The 18,069-nt window shown below is 31.8% G+C and overlaps 1 protein-coding gene across 4 annotated transcripts; it reads left to right on the forward strand.

Annotated features, from left to right (window-relative positions):
• On the forward strand, window positions 1-16,692 carry LOC110028887 (the record flags this gene model as incomplete). 4 transcript variants are annotated; one of them, XM_020730929.1, is given in 7 exon segments in its annotated part: window positions 1-124; window positions 9,592-10,300; window positions 10,892-11,255; window positions 12,774-13,132; window positions 13,227-13,280; window positions 16,350-16,475; window positions 16,573-16,692. In XM_020730929.1, coding segments are annotated over 4 exon segments (1,248 nt in total), but the record flags the coding sequence as incomplete, so codon positions are not given.
• Window positions 16,693-18,069: the final 1,377 nt, after the last annotated feature.

Genomic DNA, 18,069 nt, shown 5'->3' on the forward strand with positions numbered 1-18,069 from the left:
GGCAACAAGACAGCTGCGGCTTCCGCTTCTGGAGAACGGTGCGGTGTGATTAAGGAGGATGCGTTGAACCAGGTGGATCAGTTTCTCAGGGAGGCTATTGAGAAGCCCCGGGAACGGCTATCCAGTGAGTGCGCTGGTTTCTTTGTCCTTATATGCGTCACTCTGCGTGTTATTAGGGTAATTTACATATGTAGCACACAATTCTTTGGTATTTACATAACTAACACCTAAACTTTGATATTTACTGCATAACACTTTTTTACATAACTCACATCTAAACGTTGATTTTTACATGCATAGCACTTTGGTGCATTAAAGTTTTGCCAAAAAGTGGCAATAGTGCTATATTAAATATCTGAGTGCTATGTGTGTAAATATGAAAGCTTAGGTGCGAGCTATGTAAATGCATAAGAATTGTGTGCTTGGTTGTATTTTTCTTCGGCATGATATTCTCTTCAGCTTGTCTTTAATGTTTGTGATCAAGCTTGAAATAGAATTGCAGCCTTCTATGCATTTTTGTGTATAATTTGATTTAGTGATTGTTATGGATGGTATCTGTTTGAAGAAATGAATAATTGTTTATTTTAATCTACATTTTTTTGTGCATGCTAGGTATGGTTAAGGATTTTCAGGTAGTTTTTGTCTGATTAATGCTTGAGATACAATCGGCGAGGGATTTGGATTGAGAGAAGAAGTTCAGGCAAAATCAGGAGAGGATTTAGGCGAGGGGTTTGAGAGAGTATAATGGGGAGATAGGTTTATGTTTCATTTTATTTTTTGTCAAGTTTTTATGTTATTAATTTAATTGATTAATAATTAATAATTAATTATTATATTATCAATTTAATTAGAATTAGATAAATTATATGTAACTATTTAATAATTAATTGATGAATAAAATATATTTAAAATTTAAATTGTTTAATAAAATTTTAAGTAAATTTATTTAATATATTTAATTAATAATTGATTAATGTTAAATTATTGCTTAATAAGTAATTAGTTCAATAGAAAATTTTATTAATAATTAAGTAGTTTAGTGAAAAGTTAATTATTAGTTAGCATAATTAGAAATTTAATTTGATAGTTAATTTTCATCATAATAATAAAATAATCAAAGTTTAATTATGATTTTTCTAACAAACATAACAACCTTTTAAATCCTAGTAGAAGTTGTCAAACAGTTTGATTGGATTTAACTGGATTTACTAAATCCGTTACCAAACAACTTTTGGTACTTAACCCTTTAATGATTTACTAAATTTAGATTTACATGATTTACTAAATCCTATTAACTTAAATCTAATATGTTGCCGTACAAGCCACTAGGATTTAAGTTATCAGGATTTACTAAGTCTTGTAAATCTAGATTTTTGAAATTCTGAAATAGTTAAATCTCAGAAATTGTTTAGCAGTTGATTTAATAAATCCAGTTGAATTCTGTGAAACTGTTTGATAACTTATGCTAGGATTTAAAAACCTGTTAGATTTGTCTGAAGTTTGATTATTTCATTATTACAATTGAAATTATTTAATTATCATTCTACTAAAGTTTTAAAAATTTAATCAATTCTTTGGTGTTTAATAAGTAATCATTGATTAGCTACTTAGGGTAACTTACTTGTTCATAAATTTGATTAATTATTTTATTAAGTCAATTTTTTTTATATAATTACTCATTAATTAGTTTTTACTCTTCATTAGTTAAGATAATTCCATTATAACTAGTATAACATGATATTTTCATAAAGCATTAATTAAAATTTTATAGCTAATTCAACATAAGAAAATTAGGTTAAATCATTAACAATATTAATGTAAGTTAATTAGCTTAATATTTTTTGAGGTTAATTTGGTTAATTTAAAAATAATTTGTGACGAGTTGAATTTTGTTGAGTAGAGCCGCCAATGGTTCCTCATTGCTTCAAACCTCATGCACACCGCAAGCCACCTTCTTCACCAAATATCATCTGCTATCCTGGCCGCATGTAGATCATTTGTGTTGCTCTTCAACTCTCTCCTCGCCTTCACCAACAAAGAGGAAGCGGATCCAAAAAGAAAAATTGAAATCTCTCTCACTCTATCAACATTGCCTCATTATTACAGCAAGCAGCAATTTTTCTTCCCTTTGACCTCATTATTACAGCAAGCAGCAATTTTTCTTCCCTCAATGAGGAAGCGATTTTCCATTTTGTGTGAGGTATTAATACTCCTTTTTTTGTTCTTGTTGCGCTCTCAGATTCACTAAATCCACCACGTTGGATTTATGTTGAAAATTGGTGAAATCCAGATTCGGTAAATTTTAGGATTTAGGATGTCCAAAATGACCATTTGGGAGGATTTAAGTTAAATCCTGCTTAAATCCTCCCTTAAATCCAATACTGGACAACCCCTTAAGGGAGCAATATTCATCTAGTAGAGGAAGATAGCGCTGAAGAGGAAATGGAGGGTGGAAGGATGAAGTCAAGGCCCTCAAAATGATGAAGGATTACAAAGGAGAAAAGATTAGGCATCAACGACATCGGTGTTGGGGAAGAAGTCAACGGTGGTTGAGGAGTCATTATGCACGTTGGAATTAAATGCAAGATAAGCATTGCCCATTTGATAAAGGAGGAGGAAGAAGAAATGGCAACAACGTGGGGGAATCAAGATTGAGGGATGGAGACTAGAGATGTTAATTAGGTTTCTTTTATCTTTGCATAAATATCATTAAATTTTTAAATTTTACAAATATGCCAACTTATGAGATTTTATATTTCCCCATTAGGCTGTAAATCAAGTCATAAGATCATTGAGCTTGAGCTTATTTTAGACTCGATCTTGATTCATTGCTCAAGCTTGGCGCACAAGCCTACTCGATTGACCTACATCCCTATGGTCAACTTGGTTTGTGTGTCATAGAGTTGAAGCTAGAAAACTCTATAGGTAGCACGAGTTAGAAGAACAAAATTAGAGGTGGTTGACACAGAGTAGTTTTTTAAAAAATTAAGAATATTTTAATGTGCAAAATTGGAAATGCTGTTTGGTTAACCGTGACCAGCTAGAATTATTAATGTGCAAAAGTTTGTTTCCTCTTAACATTTAGTGGAACTTGCAAGTTGCATGAGTTGGCTATTTTTCCCTATTAGGAATCTTATTGATATTTTGTATCAATTATTTTTCTGTCATTCTATCTATTGGCCAATTGAGATGGGTTGCTTTATTTGAAGATTGAAAATCCTTGAATACTTCGATAATTCAAATCCTTGGCTTGAAATGTTAAGTTTTTAAAATTCCAAAGTTCAGTATATTAGAAATATCTACGCATATCGGCTAGTTTTGTATTGTTTGTCAAAGTCAATCCTTTAACTTGACTTAGAGGAGTACTCAGGCTTGCCCTAGAATGAACATGCTCACCTTTCATCATGCTTTTCAAATGCATAGTATTAGAGGATAACTAAGGTTATTTAGTACACACACTTCCCCTATACTTTCTTACTCATCTTAGTAGAATAGGGTGAGACTAGATATATCTACGTCAAGCCTTATGCAGCACTTTATTGCTCACTCATATCATTTACACATACCTTGCAATATAATGAGTCAACTCAACATTTAGGATGGTCATGTCGTTGGCATGTGGAGGTCCTTTTTTAGTTATCTTCATATCAACTTCGGGTATCTCTTTGTATGGATTGTCACTTTCACTACACCCAAATTATTTGACCATAATAGGGTCATCAATAGATTTCCATTTGACTAGAAGATTCCTAATCTTCATGCTTATTAGGCATTATAAAGGATTGGGCCACGTTTAAAATCCTTAGTTCTGCTTTGAGTTTTGAGTAGGCTAAACCTACATTAACATTCTTTTTTGGTTCAATTAGATAATATGCTTTTTCGATCAACATACCTCTCCTAAGCAAGTCACTCTTGATTCAACTCAAATTCATCACGATATATTAGTTTTGTATTTAAGTGAACCGGATTAATCTAAATACCCCTTTCTGCTTGGACATACTTAAGAAGCCATCTAAGTGACTTGCATTCACTTGATGAAAATCATTTTAAGTGTTTTAAATAGGCTTTATCCATGTTTTGGTGGGCAGCATTTAAGTTAGATATTCCTTTCATCCTTAGGTATACCACATTTACTTGAGGTTGAGAACTTCATAACTCAAATGAGCAAAGTCCATTTAAATACATCCTTTCTTTTACTTGATCCCTTAAACATAATATTGATTAGCATTCATCTGCATTAATTGTCATGAGAGTAGGCACATACATATTTTAATTGATCTGGTTGTAGGTCTGGACTTGAGTTTTCATTATGACAATTTAATTATCATTATCAATAACTTGGTTATTGTATAATGATAATTAATTTACCATTATCAAAATTTGTTGATATTCATTATAAAAAATTCGAATGATTTAAGGAATGTTAACTTTATTTTAAAATTAAATTAGCTAGACCATATGTAAAGTCATATTTTCAAGCCTTATTATTTTATTAAAAAAACATTTTAAAAGCTATATAATTCTTAAATTGCCTGTTTTCCAAAATTATTAATTAATTGCTTTCAAATTCCTAACTTTTTAAAAATTTGGTAAGCTAAGATGAGATGAATATTTTTTTGAAGCAAAATTGGTCTTGATAATATTTTTCTAGTCAGATGAGATAAACCCAAGGCTACATCGATTTTTGCACACTCTAAATGTTGTGATTGACATACTTATAGATATTTGTTTAGTTTACTGTAACGTGTTGTTAGGTTATTTCACTATATGGCTTTTGCGATGAATATTTTTTCTTCTGGTTGTGCATTTTTTGCAGCCTTTTCTTCAAGTGTTTTGTTAGGTTATCCTTTCTAACATACATGGCTAATACACTGCTATATATTTATATATCTGTGCATACAAACTTCTATTTTTTAGGGGTAGGTTTGTATTTTTTATTTTCATTATGTACTTTTTAGTTAGAAATAGTATGTGTGAGCTAAGAGGCGAACATGAGTCCTAGTGGAGTATCAATCAGGATTATAATCATATGGAGGCAAGGACTTGTGCAGCCCATTTGATCTATAAGTTCTCTAGTTAATGGCTTAGCACAGCTAGTGTATTTGTGAGTTTAAAAAATCAAAATAAAGTAAAAATATATAGAGGCAAGGACTAGGAGCTTCTAGCTTTTGTCTCTTGAAATAAGGTTCAAATGATTTTTTTTTTTTTTTTTTTTGTGTAGATTTAAAATCAGTATGTATGCATATGGAGCCCGACTAATATTTTTTATTAGGTTATATTGCATAACTCAGCTACAACCAACATTTTTCTATGATTTCTTCATAATTGGTTGGTGCATTTGAGTGATTTTATGAATTTTTCAATGATAAGCTCTTTGGACTCACCGGTAAATGCTAACCTGAGATGGAAAAATACGCTTTTTAAGAAATTAATTAAAATTATAAGAAACTCTAAAAACAACCATTGGTAAAATCAATTTTCATAAAAAATATTTTATTACTACATGATCTTTGTTGCCAATTTTTTAAATAAAATGAATATGATTCCCTGTGGGGTTAGGTGGATACTTAGGTTGTATATAGTTTCTCATATGCTCTTTTATAAGAGAGAATCAATATGCAACTTCAAATTTGTGCTGATTAACAAAGGCATGTCATGGCCTAATTTTTAAGCATAGTAGTTAAATTTTTACATTAATGTAGATAATTTTGCATCATTCATGCCTATCGAGCATACTTGCTTTGTTTTTTTACGGACCTATCTACATGATTTAACTTGGCCTAGGTGGTGGTTTAGATTGATATAATCAGTATTAGTCATTTTTTAATCTTGACAGGATTGCAAGGCCAACCTGAAATTTAACTCTTATGGTCAACTTATTCATGTTCTTCTTTTTTATGCATCTTTTCCTAGTTTAATAGAGAAGCTATATACCCCTTTTAGATCTTCCGAACAAAAATATTTATATAGCAATTTATGTTTCTTTCTTTAGTTTGAGATCACTAGGCTGTACCCCTTTAGATCTACCGAATAAAAATATTCATATAGGAATTTATGTTTCTTTCTTTAGTTTAAGATCACTAGGCTCATTCAGATGATATAATTCATGGGTACTGATAGAGTGTCTCAAGGATAAATTTGGTTAACTACCTTAATGGATAAGTGAATCTCAAATTTAAGATTCATGAAATTTTAGAAGGTCATGTATACCTTTTTTGGTTCCTCAAAACATACCCAATGCACACTTTGAGCTCATTCAATCCTTCGAATTTTTATTTGCCCACTATTTTGGTAGGATTTCCTCTATAGAGAGATTTTCTTTCACTTGGATGCGATGATTCACATTCTATCTTATGGTTTGGCTCTTACATTGAAGAACGAGCTTTTCCAATTTTAATGATGATTTTGATGTATATAATCCTTGGATAACCTAGCTTAAAATTGGAACATAAGTTTAATTATTTTTAATTGAGGGTATTCTTGAATACCATCCATGATGTAATTAATCTTATGAATAAAGTTATTTTGGGAGATTCATAACCTAGAAACTAAAAAAATAGAAACAAAAAGAATTTTTTGGGTTACTGTATTAGATTTTTGTTAAGAGCTTTCATGATTTTTGACTAGTAGAGGTGGTTGACATTTTTTTTACTTCTGTTTTCTCACTTGAGTCTTGACTTCTCTGTATGAAATTTCTTTCATATTTTAGCCCTCTAAACAAACATTGCAAAAGGGAAGAGAAACAAAAAAGACATGATAAAATTCCTTCTTTCTATTTTATCAATTAATATACTTAATTTTTAGTTTTTAAATGTGTGTGTGTCAAATTTGAAAGACCTGGTAAGAGACCAGTTGTTTCAAATTTTGGCTTTCTTTGATTTAGTCTCGGTTTTCAAATGCTGAAAAATGCTTTGATTAGCTGCAGTCTGCTGTTCATTGGCAAGTATTGTTTGTGTTAAATTTTGTTGTAATCAAATCGAAGTTGGTTTGTAATGCTTCAAGAACAAAGTAGTGCAGGTCATGATTACATGGCATTGTCATTTTTTCTTTTTGCCTGCAATTTTTTGTGATATCTACGTAGCCCGTGAACCTCTTCATTTTGGGTTCCTTTTGGATTTTCAAACTATTATTTGCTTAATAGTTCCAATGCACTATCTCACTTTCATTTAGTTCCATATGCTTGATTGACTGAAGTGAAATAGTAAGGGATGCTGTTCTGATTCTAGGCTCTCTAAATGCTAAGGCTGAAAGTTTTTATTTTTTTAAGTTGTGCCCTTAGCTTAATATTCTGGAACTTCATTGTAGTTTTGTTCCACTGGACAAGCAAATTATGATCTTTTCCTCTTTGCAGTCTAAATTCTATTTATGTTCTTTTTCTTTATATCTGAGAGTGGATAAACAATGATGAGGTTGTGCATTTTATTGTTTAATGCATTGATATACTTTGTAACTATTCATTCTTTATTTTTTTTTTTCATTATCCATACTGATCTTTTCTTTGTGCCTTTGTTTGTTCTTCGTTTAGTGATATTATTTAGTTATGTCATCATTTTTTTAGTATCTTGATTACTTGTATAAATTGCTATAACTATGAAGTTTGAAGCGTGCTTACTACCAAAAATTCAAGGACCAATGACTTTGTCTTAACTTGATTGTGTGACATAATGAAGCTATACTTAACTCTATTTTGCCAAGGACCACTACACCAATGTGTCCTATCCAGTGTTAACAAAACGTAATGTGATGTGCAATGTTTTATTTTTGCTTCAGAACGCAGAGCGAAACAAAGCTTTTATAAACTAAAATGCTAATAGGTTATATATAACCATTAATATATAAATACATTTTTTAACAATAATAAAATATAAAGTATGACTTAAGTTGATATAAAATATAAAAAATATATAGTGCAATACTTAACTTGATGGCAAACATTTATAGGATACAAATAAAAATTTTGAATAATTTCTAATAGTTTGCTGAAATGATTTAAAACAAAAAAAAGAAGAAGCAAAAAAAGTCCTATACCTCAAGAAAATGTAAACTCTAAAGCATAAATAGTCTAATAAAGTCTCAAGTTTCATAAAACAAGTTAAATTAATACATTAGCGTTTATTCCCTCTTGCTAAAGTATGAACTAGACGGATCACTTTGCTTAAGCACTTCAAAGCTCTCTTCAGTGAAGCAAAGTGAGCGTCACGCGCTTCACTTCACTTTGCAGGTGAAGCACGCTCTGAAACGTGCTTTTAAAAGCATTGTTCCTATCCTTGCAATAAAAAAACTTATCCATAAACTTGTTTCTCACAGTTTTGCAATATGGAAGCCCTTTCACTTGGCAAAATATTCGTGTATTCTATGTTATGCATTTATGAATGTTTCAACATAATGCTCCACCCATATGATTTTTGTGTTTAAGGTTAATGATGATAAATTCTCTCAGGTTCGTTAAATATTTTTCAGGATGCATAAATTATTTTAATTTCCAGCAATTTAAAGACATTCTTCCATTTTTCAAATCAATTAAATCTGCTATAAACATCGGGCTAAAATCTCCATGTTTTAGTCTTTTCCTTCTCCCTTCATTTCTTCCTCCTTGGCGCCATTGTTGGTATTATCAAGACTGTTTCAGTTACCTTTCAATTGTCAACATTGAGAGGAGGGGGAGAGAACAAATGTCATGGGCAAATAGACAAGTGATTAGACCCATTCCTACTAACAATAATATTTTTTGACCTTTGTACAATTTGGAAGTAATTTGCCCGGACTAATTACCATTCAAACCTCAGCTAATCATCTAAGTGTAATTCACCCCTTCTAATTCAGTTTTAATTTGTTTTAATGACATCCGACCCACATGAGCCAATTAACAGTATGGAGTTGTCGGCTCCATTCCCCACAGTGTTTGTTTGGTGTTTTTCTATGGGGACTTGAAAAACATATAGGATTGGTAATTTTCTACTATTCAGTTTTGCATGCATAGGTTTTGTGGTGCTGAAAAACACAGCAAAATGTCAATAAATGGCTGGTTGTGAGGACTAATACTCCTTAATCTTCATTTGCAACTAACAAAATAGAATTATTCAGGCCTTCTTCTTTCTATTACTAGAGCTATTTCCTTATTAAATATGCTCCCCTCTTATGATTCTGTAGATATGCATCTTTGCAGTGTTTTTCCTGTGACATTCAACTTATATCTGAAAATTCGTTTTGGTGAAATATTCAGATCATGAAGCAGTTGGAAATTTAGAATCATCTTCTTTGTTGAAGGTACTTTAAAATTGTGTTTGTACTCTGTGTGCTTCTTGTTGCTCTATTATTGTGTGCTTCTATCCCCCTTCATATATGTCTAAATATTGATGAATTTATGATCTTATGGTGGCAATTGTTTTATCATAAAGGAATTATTTTGTTCGTGTTTATATAAATGTCTTGCTACTTCATCTACTTTTTTGCTAAACAAAATTATGTGACTTGACACGGAACTCATGGTCTGACAGCTTTTTGTTTTAAAATGGGAAAAGCTAAGCATGAAAAATATGTTTTGTATATTTTTCTTGTTGTATTTTTAACTAACCTATGCATCTTATTTAGTTTTGAGAATGGAGCAAGATATTATAAAGTTCATATGTGATCCTACTCAACAACAGTTGGAGTTCCAGAACCTTCCTACTTCCTACCTCCGTCTGGCCGCACATCGAGTAGCGCAACATTATTATTTGCAGTCAGTGGCCATGCCTGACAGTGTTATGCCTGACGGTTCTGGTTCTCAGATTGTGATTCATAAAACTTCTTATTGTCGATTACCTCCAGTACGTCTTGCGGATATACCTGTTAGTTTACAGCAGGAAGATTCAAACAGCTTACAGAAAATTGCAATAAAGCAGAGGCCCCACAAAAGTTCACAAATTGGTAACAGCTCAAATTTTAGTTTATCTAATCATAATGGCATGAAAACAGTAGAGGAAAGAAAGGAAGAATATAATAAGGCACGTGCTCGAATATTTAGCAACAGCAGTGATCCTGGTGCTACAACAAAATCAGAGATTGAACCAGCTTTGCCTGATATTCTTCAAAATTGCAACTTGGTGCCATCAATCGCTGAAGATGACCTGTTTCCTGAAGCATCTGAAACTAATCTTAAGAGGAGCATGAGTAACTCTTTTATTGGCAGCAACAGATACAGTAGAAATAGGAATGAAAAAGAACTTGTTGGTAGACAGAAAACAATGGGCAGAGTCGCTATTTTTCGTGATCGCGAGTTGGATCGCAAGGATCCTGACTATGATAGGAGTTATGATAGGTAATGTGATTAAGTTTGAGTTTTAGTTTTTACTGAATGCGCTATATTTTCAAGTTTTATAAGCTTTCGTAGCAGTGTATTAGATTAATGGAAGATTTTCATGCATACCTCTCAATTATTATGCATTCACATATCTAACACCTAAACATCAACATATATGCCAGTTTACCTATACATGAAAAGGCGTATTTCACTTCTTAAAAGTTAAAATAGTGGTATTTTTGATGTGATATGAATGATTTGGGTGGTATAAATTTAAAAAATGAAGTTTAGGTGTTAGATATGTAAATTCATTTGAATTTGGTGTTATGTATGCAAATGGCCCTAGATTTGTTTCTTGTGTTTTAATTTGATTTGTAGATGTTGCGAGTGTAGTGCATGTTTGTGTGTTTGAACGTACATGTTTTGGTGCTCATTTTCACCTGAAGACTTTGTTTTTTCCTACAGTTTTGATCGTAGAAGACTTTAACCGTCTTCATTGATTGATGCTTTAAGCGGCAGCTTGTTCTAATCTTATCTCTCTTTATTTGTGTTATATTTTGTTTAGGATTATTCATCCCTCTTTTATTCTTATTATATTTTGTTTTCCAGGTACATGCAAAGGTTTGACCCTGGGTTTGGATTTAATGGAGCACCTTACTCAATTCAGCCTTTATATGCTCCTGCAGTCAACTACAACTCTGAATTCCCTCAGCTTGGATCTATTCACAGGCCTCAAATATCCATTGAACACCAACCAAGACCAACCCCTCAACAACTGCGGGGACCTTGGCCGTCTGCATCATCGTCATCTGCCGTTAACTATGGCCCTCCGGAAGGCTTGATGGCGCAATATAACCCTAATAACGTTGGTGCTCACTCAACGCCCTCTATCTTCTTACATTCCCCTCAGTTTTCTGTCCCTCCGCATCCGATGACTTTTCTACATGCTCCTGAGAAAGCTCAATATTCACAGGTTTGTCACTCATTTTTGTTTTTTTCCCCTGATTTTAATGTTCAGAGTGATCATTGGTTTCTTATCATAAGTTTGGTAACAACCAGGCTTGTTAGAAATTTAACGCTTGGATATTTGCTTGTCAACATGCAATTGAGCATGAAATTACTTTTATTTTACCTGGGCTTGAAACAACTTTATTTTGCACTTATCAAAACATTGCTAAGTATTCTCAAAGAGGAAAGCAAAAGCAGTCCCTTGAATATTTACATGGGGCCATTTTAGTCCCCGAGTTCATAAAAAATGTCAAATCAGTACTTGTTTTAATGTGGACTGAAATTTCCAAGGAGGACTATTTTAATCTCCATTAGAAGAGTCTGAACTAAATTGACAGATTTATAGACTACGAGACTGTTAAAATGACAATTCAGGAGATCATTTTGACGCTTTTCTTATTTTGGGAATCAACCTAGTGCAATTAAGAGCAAATATCATCACTTAGGCTGACAAAGGTTACTAACTTTAAACAGGTGTCTGCACCAGCAAGTTGAGGATGCGAGAGTGAGCTCATTTTTTAAGGATTATTAAGAGGGGTTGGTCCATTTTATATATAGGCTTTACAAATGACAATCAGTAAATATATTGTATTAAAGCTATTATATTGCGAATAATCTAGTACTGGAGGATTCTAAAATCCAGCCTCAAGTATTAGGTGATTGAATTGCATTTTCAAAATCAACTTGCACGTTTCTAGAAGATTTGGTAAAAATGTTTTTTATAAGTAATAAATGTTATACGACTAACTTTTATTTGTCATTTTCATATTTCTGTTTAATATATTAATTGAAAATTAAGCTGAACTGTAGGAAATATTATTGTTTTCTTAATCTTTATTGAGAAATTTATTTGTAATTAATAAATGTACCCCCTAGTTAGCTAGCTTTTTAGGCTATTTTTTATTCCTTTATCTCTACTTAGGGGTATAATTGGCCTAGCTGTCTTGTGAGTTGGCCTGGGCTCAACTCGATAAGTAGCTTGTGAGATGAGCTCAATGAGCTAGCAAACCAAGCTCAAACCAACGACGACTAGACTCATTTGCTTGTGAACCAGTTTGTTTAAAATGTAATTAATATAAAATATATTTAAATTTATTAAATTTCAAGACTTTATCTTTAAATTATTAAAAATTTAAAAAAATGATAATTTGCATTTAATATCAAATGATTTCTTTTTATTTATCTTCCGCGTGTTCAATCTATTTTTATTTTATTATAACAGTAGTCTGAATTAATTTTATTTTCTTCTTTAATAATAATTAAGTTAGCTCGAATTCGTAGAATTAAGCTAGAGTTTTGAGCTCAAACTCAATCGATTGATTAATCAAACTCAAGTTCAAGCCGAGGTCGAAACGAGCTCAACTTGGCTCATTAACACCCTTACACCTCTACTACTTGATTTGCATGTTTTTTTTTTTTGGTTTAAATTGATTGAAAACCATATTTAATTTATATTGCATCGCTAAGTTTGAATCTTCTGCAGTCTCATACACAGCAATCTGAAGCAAACTTTGGACTAGCCCGGCCCCGCTAAGGGGGCCTGGGCATGCCTGCACCTGCCAGCCTGAACTCAGCAGTCTCACTGATCATAGCGTGACTGGCAGGAACATTGCAGGCAAAAAGACCGGGATTAGCTGGAGCCATTCGATACCAATTACTTAAAACAAATGAACTATTCCGGCTTTCTCGGCTTCTTCCGATGCAAGAACTGCATTGAGGAAAACTTTCAATTTAGTCCCTCCACAAACTGCAATTTTATTTGCCTTTGAACTAAGGGGGCGGAGACCGAATTCAGAACAGATACTGCTCAGATTTTGTAAATATTTTCTGAGGATGACAGTGGTTCGATTTTTTAGCCCAACTTCTTTTGTTTACTAAATTTTACCCTTCTTAATGACCGTCTTCATCGTCATCTTCTTCATTTTTTTGGCTGCAGTACTGGGCATTGTCATCGGACTCTTTCTGCAGAAGATGTGATGACAAGTTACAGGTTTGCATTTTGTCGCTTTTGCAAAAGTAGTCTGGTTTTGTGCTTTTTGGCTAATTTTGTCATGGCCAAAATCGTCCTCGTAAATAATTATGTGGTCTTTTTGTTTCCTCACTCAGATGATTAAGAAGTCCCTGTACACAATTTGTTGACATGAATTATTGTTTGTGTTATATAATGATGCCCGCGTGCTATGGCATAAAATATGCACTTCAAATCTGTAGGAGAATGCTGGTTTCACATCCGATCATTCTTAAGGACCATTTTGGCCTAATTTTTTATTCTATATATATGTGCCGCCTACCATGACGTATTGGTTACCTCTGGGATCACGGGTGCAATCACGCCTATGTGCGGGATCAAATTATTTGACACATGAGGTTGGTCGGTAAGCTTGTCTAATAACCTCTTGACAATTTTTTCAATATATATATATATATATATATATAGACAAATATATATATATATATGTATATATATATATATATATTGACAAAAAACACATCTCATGTCACTCTCCATGACATTAGATTATTCCCAAATCCACCATTTTCATTGATTGAACATCTCGAGTTCGCAGTGCTATTTCTTCTGTAAAGCAACCTTTTCAATCTTCTCTTCCTTGTTCCAGCCAAGTCAGAATATATTTTAGTGATATTTACGTACATATCGCATAATCTTTATGTATTTATATAGTCAAACACCTAAATTTGGGTTTTTATTTAAATAACAGTTTAGAACATCAAAGCTTGATGTATTTTGCTTTAGAAAAATTAATATCGTTGATTTTTTTAATATGATTTGAAGGTTTTAGTATTATGTAAATAAATATTACAATTTAATATGAGTGGGCATGCAAATACATAAGCATTATGTGATTTGTATATAAATTGTCTAAAATTTTTTCATCGTTATGTTTGTTTTCTTAAACAGTCTCAAATATAGCCTTAAGAAATATGTTTTTTTATGATTTATGATGTTTTGTTTGGTTTATGCATTGTTATGATGTTATTCAATGAACTGTTAGCGTTGTATAATAAATGAGTAAAGTGCCAAAATAGTTTGACCGTTAACATGGGGCCTGATTTAATCCGTAGTTTATAGTAGTGTCAAAATAGTTCTTAAAATTTTTAAATTGGGGTTGAAATAGTCCTTATGGAGGACAATTTTACAGTAGTTGGGACTGTTTTGACACTTCTATGAACTCTAGAACTAAAGTGGCTTCATGGAAATAGTAGGTGATTATTTCGGCACTTTACTAGAATGAATAAACCATTTTATAATTGTGTTCATTTAGACAAGGGGTGTATGCGTTTACTAATGTTAATTTGATTTATTAAATCATAGTGTATATTTGTCTAGTAAGTATATGATTGAGCAATTTATGTAGTGTATCTTAATTTGATTTATTATGCATTTTTTTGAATTACTGTTTTAAGCATTCGGTTTGGTTGTAATATTTTTTTTTGTTATAGTTGGTGGATGACACTTTCACAGCTGCGTAATAACCATTAGCATTCTTATTCTTTAGTGCGATCCTTATGTAGCAGGGAAAAAAATAGCTTGTGATTGTCTTCCATGTTTCTCAACATGTTGGAAGTCTAACAATCAGCTTGTGAAACCATGCTATAAGACCTTCATGTACATGGTGTATAATCTTGCCTAAGAATTGTTAAGCTTTTTCTCTCTAAAGATATGTTTGGGACTGTGGGGGCAATGATGGTAGGGTGCTGAACCATATTTTTAGGCTTTTGGCAAAATTTTGTCCGCTTTTTCAAAAAATTCAGTTGAAAACTGTGTTTTATAACTTAACCTGATTCTGATTGAATGCGGTGGCTACCAAAACGATTTGTTTAGAACTTTTGAAAATTTTTAAAATAAATTTGTAGTAGCCATCTTAATTTCTGAACAGTTATTTTTATTTTTTTTTAGCAGTTTCGAAGTTGTTTTTCAAACAATTGAAGCTACCCAAATAGACACGAAGTTTTTTTTATCACCATTGCCTCATCCTTAAAAACTCATTTGTGGGCATTTTCCCTGTTCATATATTTGTTTAATCACGTGTGGGTCCGTCCGTTTGGGAGTATTTTTTTATTTTCATTTTTTATTTTATTGTGTATATTTTTATTTAAAATAAAATATATTTGATACATTATAATGTATTTAGTTGTTTTAAAAAATATAAGTTAACTCTTGAATATCTTTAATGTTTTTTTAAAACTAAGTTAATTTGTATTAAAAAAGGGGAAATAAACGGAGTTAGAATTTAGAAATACATTAAATAAATGTGTTTTAAATATAAAAAATAAAAAATAAAAATAATTCCGAATAAGCCATGTAGTCTTCGTAGTATCATGTCTAAGTTGTATATTAATATCTTATCTAAATGTAAAATTCTAATAGAATTGATCCCAAATAAGCTTTTATTGAGCCTTTTCTCTAGTTGTTTCTAACTCTCGACCAATATAAAGTAGAACCCGACTAAACTTATTTACAATTTACAATCCTATCTATCAGTTGGTGCAACTAGCCCTGTTTGGGGCAGCACATTGGCTCGGGTGGCGTTTTGAAAACGCCGTGTTGTTGGTTTAAGCGTTTGAAAAGCTGATTGAGAAACGATGTTTTTTAATTTCTTAATAGAAGGGCCTGGAGCATTGACCTCGTGGCCCGCATCTTGTATTTGCTTTCGAAGGATTATTCCTCGAGCCCTTCTGCTCTTTGTTTTCTTCCTTGTCCCATACCGCTGCTTCCGCTCTATTTAGGGGAACTTATCCATGGCAAAAGTCTCCACTCAGATCTCTCGCTGCAGCATTGCCGAAGAATGTCGTCATCCTCCATATTTATTAGGTAAGCTCACCTATTTTTTCTTGTTTCTTTTACTCCCATTCCGTTGACCACCATCTAAATTAAAAATAAAATGGAAAGCTGGGGAGATCCCTTTGGCTAAAGCTACCTTTTTCCTTCTTGACAACTTGCCATCACATCGTTCTTCCCCAGTGCAAGTTATGTAGCCACTGGTGATTTTTAGGTTCAAAAGTTATGTTGAGTTTAATTGTCTTAATGCTTTGTAAGGCATCGTTCGAGTTGGGATTTCTTAAGAGGGAGAGCTTAATGATGAAGATATTCATACAAAAAGATAGTAAAAGAACATCTTTTAAGTTGACTTGTCATTTTCTTATCAAGTGGGCACATTGTAAGGTAGCTCTTTTCTCTTTTTCTTTCATAATTGTTGGCAAATTTTTTATGGTGTAGGATTAAAAGGTCTAACAAATGTGCCATGTAAACATGTTGTAAGGTGGATGGAATCTTAACTAATGCAACTTGACAAGGGATCCAAAGACTTTACACAAGTTCCTCAAGAAAGCAACTCAATTTAATATAAATATTCTATTGGTGGATTCAACGAGGAACAATTGTTGCAGGGATCCAAAGACTTTACACAAGTTCCTCAAGAAAGTAACTCAATTTAATATAATGCTAGCTGGGGATGAATCATGCTAGTTAAGAGATTAGCCTGGCGATACAGGTGCTTCTAACCATATAATAGTTAGCTTGATAATTATTGGTTGAGTTGGCTAGCCACGGCAGAAGCTACTACTTATGTTGGTAGAGCCGAGTAGCTAAAGTAAACCTAATAAAGTGCAATGGTATTGTACATAAGCTATGACTTTTAAGTCCAGAATTGTTATTTTGTCACTCATTTTTTTTATACTTGTTTCTTATTTGTATATCTTATGATAATATTATTTTCATTTTAAAGAAAGATTAATAATGTGTTGAAAAAAGATAAGTTATGACTGTTCTGTAACAAACAACACTACTGCATATGGGTAGAACAACTGTAAATTAGCTATTTTTCAAGCTCATAAATCAAACAGTCAACCTGTTTCGGCTGCTTATCTGGATAACTTGCAGCTGCCCCAAACAAACATTAAGTGAATAAATGTCTTATAATTGTTCAAAAAATCAATTAGGTATTTACATATATATATATAGCCCCAATTCTTAAGTATTTAACACATTTAACATCTAAATCCTACTCTTTACATTTATACCACTTAAATCTTTCAAATCACATAAAAAAATCACTATTTTAAAAGTAAACTATATGTTTACTTGCATGGATAAGGTGGCACGTATGTAAAACATTGATGTTTAGATGTTAGATATGTAAGAACATATGAATTGAGTGGTTTGTATGTAAATCTTCCATATTGAATTTGATTTATTACTAGCATATCATTAAAGTTTTGACATCTCATCTCATTTGAATGACAATTTTCTTGTCATGCTACTAAAAATTTTGTAATTTTGCCAAAAATTACAAAACTTTTGTAAAATTACAAAAATTTTTGTTTTTATTTTGCATTCCATCACACAATAGGGATTTTCACACAATAGGTTTTTTCCCATCCATAATTTCGCAGGGATTAATGATAAATATGTATTTGCTTATAAAAAATTATTTTTATAATTCTAATATATATATATATATATATATATAGCATATTATGATGACAAATACGTTTTTTTCCTTCCTTTTAATATTAAATCACCTATATTGAAATTTATTTTTAAGTTTGGTTTGTTTAAAATTTAAATATTGCGGGAAATATGAAGTGCATTTCATAACTTTATTGGGCTCATATTGCATTTATTTTTGTAAGTATAAAATTCATTTCATTTTTTAATATATTTTCAGAACGATTTTATATTAAAATAATTTATTTCAAGCAAAAATAATTATGCATTTCAGATTTTTATATAATATGTTTAATGTAATATATATATA

Source organism: Phalaenopsis equestris, unplaced genomic scaffold (genome assembly GCF_001263595.1).
Source record: "Phalaenopsis equestris unplaced genomic scaffold, ASM126359v1 Scaffold000536, whole genome shotgun sequence".
Taxonomy (NCBI): Eukaryota; Viridiplantae; Streptophyta; class Magnoliopsida; order Asparagales; family Orchidaceae; genus Phalaenopsis; species Phalaenopsis equestris.